This window comes from Oryx dammah, unplaced genomic scaffold (genome assembly GCF_014754425.2).
Source record: "Oryx dammah isolate SB20612 unplaced genomic scaffold, SCBI_Odam_1.1 HiC_scaffold_29, whole genome shotgun sequence".
NCBI lineage: Eukaryota > Metazoa > Chordata > Mammalia > Artiodactyla > Bovidae > Oryx > Oryx dammah.
The window spans coordinates 90148404-90156502 of NW_024070213.1; the positions used below are offsets into that span (position 1 = coordinate 90148404).

The window sequence follows — 8099 nt, forward strand, 5'->3', positions numbered from 1 at the left end:
CCTTATATCCTGGAGACATCTGCCCTTTTGGAGATTTACCCCACAGTAAGTAATCAGCATTTGTTCAGTGAATACGTGAGTGATAATTAACACAAGTATCCACTGCCATCCCAGGAGTTAGACTGGTCACGCTTTCTTCTCCTTTTACAAGAGAAGAAACTGAAGTGCCTAGTCAAGTGACTTCCCCAAGGTCACACAGCTGGCAATGTACCCAAATTGGCTGACTTCAAGGTAAGCAAAAACAGCAAAGGCAATACATCATATATGTAATCTCTACACCTTATTGTGCAATTCTGCACAACAAGACAATTCTGGGACCCCATGGGAGAATGTGAAGGTGAAAGCAGGAGAAACCTCTTTGACTGTCTGGGACTTCTAAGCTCCCAAAAATCTTCCAGGCAAACCTAGTGGTCATTCATTTGTATGCAAATTTGCATCTCATTTGCCTCTTGGCCTTCAGCAGACCCTAACCCTCCCCTGGCCATTTCCTACTCTGACCTCCCCTAGCCAGCTCCAGCTGGGTGTGGGGGCTGGGTAGGGGCCTCTCCCCAACAGAAGATGCCAGGACTGGGATGATCCAAGGCCAAGTCCCTCATTTGACCTGTGCCTGCCTGGTCCACTGATCTAATTATTCCTGGGACCCCTTCTCTTCCCAGGCCTCCTTTCCTGTCTGCCCTCTTCTCTTCAGTTCAGCTGGCAGCTTGATAAGAATCAATAGGTCCACTCCAGAGCAAAGAGTACAGACAGGCGTGTAATGCCAGGCCCTGCCAGACAAACGAGCTTCCAGTGGTGACAGACTTGAAGGCCCAGTATCTCAGGATTCCTCCAGCTCATTCAACAGGGGGTCACCATCCGGGTTCTGAGGTGAAGGGGAAAGGGGGTACTTCCCTACCTCCATTGTCTCACCCATGTCCTGACATAAGCTTCCTGGAGGAGGCAGCCCCCTGGAGACAGGCATGGGATGCAGGGAACCTCTGGAGGAAACCAAGGGGCCTGCAGAAAAGTCCTGGTAAGGGGGAGATCAAGCTGGCCACCAGGGCTGAGTGTCAGCTAGAATGTTTCTCCTCTCAGTCTCCATGAGGGATTACTGGTCTTTTCTCCCTGCTGCTTTCCAGGCAATTAGAACAGGGCCTGACACACAGTAGGTGCCTAACAAATATTTGTTAAACTGCGAGTGCTCAGAAATTATTTGTTTACCCAAGGGTGTGGGTAAGGCTGATACGCAGGTGTGTTGAAGTGAAGACTCCAGCTGAGACCACAAAGCACTCCCAAGGAGACCAGGCCTCCATGGGAGTGAGGTGAGGCACAGGGGAGGGGAGGTTCAGGGTGAGTTTTCAGGAGTCTGAACGTAACTGGTGAGTGAGTGTGTCCGTGGGCAATGACAGCACACGTCTGAGTGTGTGCTAGGGAACAACGGGCAGCAGGGGCGAGAGTAAACCAGCGGGACTTGAGGCTCAGGATGGCGTCTCTCTTCCTCTCCGTCAGCCCCCAGCTTTTCTTCCCCAGGACTCCTGCGGCTTTGGGATTTCCCCCAAGACGCCCCCTGCAGGCGAGAACTTGGCCTGCAGGCTGAGGAGAAAGACACACACAACTCGACACTCATCCCCCAAATTCTCTAGGAGGCCAGTACTTCCTCACCTGGGAGAGAGGGGTACAATAACGTCATTTCCTGCCCTGAAATCCCAGCTGCCAGAGTCAACTTCACCTTCTGCCCTTGGCTGGCCCGGGCCCACTCACTCACCCCCTCCCTGGGGGGTGGAGGGAGGCCTTGGTGGGGCGGTGCAGAGGGGGCGGGGAAAGGCCAGGAGGGTGAGGAACCAAGGGCGCCAAGTCCCCGCGGTCCCACCTGTGACCAGGCTTCCGCGGCGACTCTGATGGCGGGGGCGGGGCTTGCCGGGCCGGACCCCACCCCCCCCATCCCTGGGAGCTATAACTTGAGTTGCGGACCTCACACACTACACCGCCCAGCACCTAGAGTCCTGGCCTCGCTCTTTCCTCGAGAACAAACATCATGAGCTTCAGCGCCCAATCCACCTTCTCCAACTACCGGTCCCTGGGCTCCGTGCAGTCGTCGGGTCACCGGGTCCGACCGGCCAGCAGCGCGGCCAGCGTCTATGCAGGCGCCGGGGGCTCGGGCTCCCGGATCTCCGTGTCCCGCACCACCAGCGTCCGGGGCGGCTGGGGGTCTGGGAACCTGGGCGCCGGGATGGCCGGGGGTCTGGTGGGTGTAGGGGGCATCCAGGGCGAGAAGGAAACCATGCAAGACCTGAATGACCGCCTGGCCTCCTACCTGGAGAAGGTGAGGAGCCTGGAGGCGGATAACCGGAGACTGGAGAGCAAAATCCGGGAACACCTGGAGAAGAAGGGACCCCAGGTCAGAGACTGGGGACACTACCTGAAGATCATCGAGGACCTGAGGGCTCAGGTGAGCGGGCACGGCAGGAGTGGCTCCCACTCCCAACCAGTGTGACCCTCCAATCACCCACTCCCTTCTCCCTCCTCCCCCTACCCCAAGGAAAGGAATTTTAGTAGGGGGAGGTGTATGCACTCCTCCCCTCCCTATCTCCCGCCCCGCCCCCAACTCCACCCGGCGGGGATTAGGGATGTCCCGGATTTCCATACACGCCGCCTCCCCACCCCCGCTTCACGGGGACCCCAAGGGTGGCTGAAAGGGCGCGGGAGAGCTTCCCCGGGGGAGAGTGGGACGAGGAGGGGGAGCTTCACAGAGGAGTGGACAGCATGCAGGGAGGTGAAACAGGCCCACACAGAGGACACAGACACTCTGGCTTCTGGAAGACAGTTGGAGGGGTTAAGCGGATGTGGCTAAGGCTGAGTCATCCTGGAGTAAACAGACGGCCTACCTGTGGAAGAGGCCAATGGGGCTGTCGCTGAGCAGGTGCACTAAAAAACTGGAGAGAACCTGGGAGAGGACTCTTCAGTAGCTGCTCATTTAGTAGACAGGCCAGCCAGCAGAGGCCTAGAAAGAGAGGCAGTGGGAGACTGGGAAAGGTGGGATTTGGGAGTCCAGGAAAGGAGGGAGCAGTATGAGGAGCACAAGTGGAAGGGCCTCGGTATACGAGGAGAGCCTCTGGTTATTCCAGGGACCAGGAAGGTTTTTTCAGAGACACATAACACCCTCCACTCAGCCCACCTCATCACTTAACTCCTATTCACGGAGCAACCTCTGTTTACAATATCCCCAGATTTTTGCAAATTCTGTGGACAACGCCCGCATTGTTCTGCAGATTGACAATGCCCGTCTTGCTGCTGATGACTTCAGAGTCAAGTAAGGCTGGGGGTTTAGGAAGCTGGGGTCAAGGGGATTTTGTTCAGTTGTGGGTGGAGCTGGGTGGATGAGAGTAAAGCACCATCAATTTATTCTTCATGTAACTCAGTGTGAAGAACTCTGCCCCGCAAGTGCCAGGAATGGTTTTCAGAGGCTTAGTGCTTGATTCCTGACTTCAGGTGGATGGTGTGCAGTGGGCATGAGGCTGCTTTTAGGAGGTGGCATGGGTTGAGAAGGTTTGGGACCAGAGGCATGGGCCTTCTGATCACCTCCATTCCCCTTAGGTATGAGACGGAACTGGCCATGCGCCAGTCTGTGGAGAGTGACATACACGGGCTCCGCAAGGTCATCGATGACACCAATGTCACCAGGCTGCAGCTGGAGACTGAGATCGAGGCTCTCAAGGAGGAGCTGCTCTTCATGAAGAAGAACCATGAGGAGGCAAGCAGTGGCCCCTGGCCACCAGGGGGTCAAGACAAGTCAGGGGTCGGGGAGTAGATGGAACAAGCCACGTACAAGAAGACTTACAGGGAAGTTGAGAACTACCAGCCTAAGCACTTCTTAATCAGACTGTTGCCATGCTTAGTGGTTAACCGGAATTATAGCATGGTGAGGTCAAAAAGACATGGGTGAGAGGATGAGATGAGAACCAAGGTGGAAACAGCTAGCAGTAGAGGTGAGATGTGATAGAGGATGGTGAGGGAGGAAGGTGCAAGGAGTAGTTCAGTAGATGGAGGGACAGGGTGAAGAAAGGAGAGAGAAACCACCACCTGTGAGCAGCAGGCATGGGTGGTTAACAGTGGGCATTTTACCCATATGGAGTAGAAGCCCAGAATTGGCATTGCCCAGAGAGCAAAGTCAAAAGATTTCTCAGTTCTGTTCCGCAACTGATCCTGTAGGACTCCTGGAAGAGGCAGTCACAGATAGAGAGGCTTCCTGGAGCTCTGACCCTGAGACCTTCCTCACATTTGTCCCTCTCTCTTTTAGGAAGTAAAGGGTCTACAAAACCAGATTGCCAACTCTGGGCTGACCGTGGAGTTGGATGCCCCCAAACCTCAGGACCTTAGCAAGATCATGGCAGACATCCGGGCCCAGTATGACGAGCTGGCTCAGAAGAACCGAGAGGAGCTGGACAAGTACTGGTCCCAGCAGGTACAAGAGAATGATGGATGCCAGGCTCGGCACAGAGGCGTGAGGGTGCGGGAGGGAGGCTGATGGAGAAGGAGGAACCTGAGGACCGTATCCACCCTGCAGATTGAGGAGAGCACCACAGTGGTCACCTCGCAGACCGCTGAGATAGGAGCTGCTGAGATGACCCTCACAGAGCTGAGGCGCACCGTCCAGTCCCTGGAGATCGACCTGGACTCCATGAGAAATCTGGTAAGAACCCTCAGTTCCTTTCGCTGGAAACAGTTGTTTCTCCCATTGCATTTCCCACTGCTCCTACCCACTAGCCTAGTGCCTGGCAAATAGTAGGCACTCAACAAAGTTTCAAAGAGGGCTGAAAGCTGCAGAGTCTTTCTCTCCACTCTGTCTCACCCCACTCTCCTCCCTGTGCCCCTGCAGAAGGCCAGCTTGGAGAACAGTCTGAGGGAAGTGGAGGCCCGCTACGCCATGCAGATGGAGCAGCTCAACGGAGTCCTCCTGCACCTGGAGTCAGAGCTGGCCCAGACCCGGGCAGAGGGGCAACGCCAGACCCAGGAGTACGAGGCCCTGCTGAATGTCAAGGTCAAGCTGGAGGCTGAGATCAATACCTACCGCCGTCTGCTGGAAGATGGGGAGGATTTCAGGTGAGTGAGGCTCTCTTCCTACCCCTAGAAGCCAGGATCAAGCTACCACTTATCCCTAAGCCCCCATATGCCTGTTCATTGGCCCACTGAGCACTGGGCTGGAGCTCTGTGCGTGCCCCAAGAAGAGAATTGACCAAGTGTTGTCCCTAGCTGTTCTTAAGGCACAGGTGGAATTTGGCTTAAGCAGCTAAAGGGGAATTAGGAAATAAGGCCAGGCTTATTTTTCTTCATTTTCTTTGTTTCTCTTTTCTCTTCGGAGCTGTTTATAACTGGGGCTTTGTCTTCTGTTACAGTCTTAGCGACGCTCTGGACAGCAGCAACTCCAGGCAAACCATCCAGAAGACCACCACCCTCAGGCTCGTGGATGGCAAAGTGGTGTCTGAGATGTCAGACACCAAAGTTCTGAGGCACTGAGTCAGTAGAAGCAGGGTCCCCTGGGGGGCAGGAAGTCAATAAAAGTTGAGACGTTATTGCATATCACTTTGTGTCTTCCATGGCTGTTTCCATACTATGAGCGTATGAATGCCCTGACCTGATAGACCTGTCTGTCTGATCAGGCAGAAATCACCTCTAAGCTCAGGGGTTTCATATGAGTGGGGATATGGGCAGAGGAAGTATCTGGGCTCTGGGAAACAGCTTCTCAGAGAAATAAGAGGGAGCTAATAGATGAGATGGTCCAAGGGCAGTGGGAGAAATTGCAATAGAATTGTGAATCTAAGGTTAAGAAAACGTGATCATTAAGTTCCCAGCTGACAAGTGTTCCTTGGTACAAATCTGAGCCTAAGGAAGAAGTGGTGCCAAGGACAGATGTGTGTGTGTGTGTGTGAGTGGGTTTCCTGTAAATAACTGTAATAGTTAATTGCTACTATCAAAAGTTTGCTTCTTGCTTGGTCCTCTACCAGGCTGTTTCATGTAATGCTTCCGATCAATCCAATGGAGTAGATACTATCCCATTTTCTTTTACTTCATAGAAACATTTTTTTATTATTTTTATATTCCTTTCTATCATGGCTTATTACAGGATATTGAATATAGTTCCCTGTGCTGTACAGTAGGACCTTATTTATCCATCCTATATATAATAGTTTACATCTGATAATTGCAAATTCCCAGTCCTCCCTCCCCCATCTCCTCCCTTGGCAACCACAAGTCTGATCTCTATGTCTGTGAGTCTTTCTGTTTTGTAGATAGGTTCATTTGTGCCATATTTTAGGTTGCACATATTAGTGATATGGTATTTGTCTTTCTCCTTCTGACTTATTTAATATGACTGGTTGCACACTTTGGTCCTTTTGATTGGAAGTGTGTCATCTAGTAATGAAAAAAAAGATGGCTAAAATTAATCATGCCTTGATTGGAATGGTTATTTTTTTTTATTAAAAAGTATTTTTTAAATGCACAAAATCCAAATGGAAATAAGGAAAGAAAATTAAATATGTCCCATTCCATTCCCCACAGTTAACCACTATAAAAGGTTCTTAAACTAGACATATACCAACACAATTTGTTTTGTATATGTAGGATCATACTGTTCTGCACCTCGATTTCTTAAACTCTGTTCTCTTAATTTCACAATGTATCTCGGATACCTTTCTGAATCAATATATGTAGACCTACCTTGTTTTTTTACCCAGATAAGTGAATTTGGAATCTCTTCTGCCTTCTTTTGGAATCCATATGCATATTCCGTTTACTAAAAAAATTGTTAGTCCAGGATCGAGAGAGGAAGAAAAAACAGAATTGCAATGATTATGCATTCTGTCACACATCTTTTGGTGCCAATTTCAATTAATTTTTCCTACCCATTGTCCAGTTGAATGTTTATATCACATAAGTTAAAGAAAGTGAAAGTGAAGTCGCTCAGTCGTGTCCGACTCTTTGTGACCCCATGGGCTGTAGCCTACCAGGCTCCTCTGTCCATGGGATTTTTCAGGCAATAGTCCTGGAGTGGATTGCCATTTCCTTCTCCAGGGGATCTTCCCAACCCAGGAATTGAACCTGGGTCTCCCACATTGTAGACAAGATGCCTTACCGTCTGAGCCACCAGGGAAGTCCTTATATCACATAAATCTCCTTTTAATCTGCAATACAGAGTAACTGCTACACTCTATAAATTCTTTCAAAAAATCAGAACCTTGCTCTGTATAGGGTTCAATCATGCTCCACAGACCAATTCGAGAAACGATATTTAGATTTTTCTTGATCCTTGCCTTAGTAATTTGTCATCCATCTAGTCAGAAACATCATACAAAATACGATACCATTTTACATACGACTTCTTAGTGCATCTGTATAGGAATGATGTTGGCATCATTTTTTTTTTTAAGTCATTCAGTCGTGTCTGACTCTTTGCGACCCCGTGGACTGTAGCCCACCAGGCTCCTCTGTCCATGGGATTCTCCAGGCAAGAATACTGGAATGGGTTGCCATTTCCTTCTCCAGGGGACCTTCCCAACCCAGGGATCAAACCCAGGTCTCCTGCATTGCAGGCAGACACTTTACCTTCTGAGACACCAGGGAAGCCCTGGCATCATTATTTTAAAAGAATCCTCAGTAATTTTCTCTCGGGTCTCAGTAATTTAAAAAAAAACAAAACTGTCATTTGATGGGAAAGGGGCTATTACATTTGATCTCACATCATATGTCTCATTATTTTTAACAGCTGCTTGGTATTTTAGTATGTGGAGTATGAATTTACTTAACCTGAATCTTCTAGAAATGAATGTCTTAGTCTCCAGTTGTTTTGTTTTTGCAAAAATGCTGCAATTAATGTTGATTATTATGAAATTAATATCTAATTAATATGTTGTATGTGAGCATATCTAGGAATTTATCTATAAATTCATAAAAATGAGATCTAGGACTGCCACATTACCAAATATAAACACCTGGAGTAACAGGCAAATTTGGCCTTGGAATGCAGAATGAAGCAGGGCAAAGACTAATAGAGTTTTGCCAAGAAAATGCACTGGTCATAGCAAACACCCTCTTCCAACAACACAAGAGAAGACTCTACACATGGA

The 8099-nt window shown here is 49.8% G+C and overlaps 1 protein-coding gene across 1 annotated transcript; it reads left to right on the top strand.

Moving 5' to 3' along the window:
- The first annotated feature begins 769 nt into the window (after positions 1-769).
- KRT18 (keratin 18) lies at positions 770-5556 on the top strand. The gene is made up of 9 exons (XM_040234227.1): positions 770-864; positions 1203-1298; positions 1486-2425; positions 3204-3286; positions 3571-3727; positions 4274-4438; positions 4541-4666; positions 4853-5076; positions 5370-5556. Exons 3-9 carry the CDS (start codon positions 2012-2014, stop codon positions 5488-5490), a joined length of 1290 nt encoding a protein of 429 aa, XP_040090161.1. The 5' UTR covers positions 770-864; positions 1203-1298; positions 1486-2011; the 3' UTR covers positions 5491-5556.
- The last annotated feature ends 2543 nt before the right edge of the window (positions 5557-8099 follow it).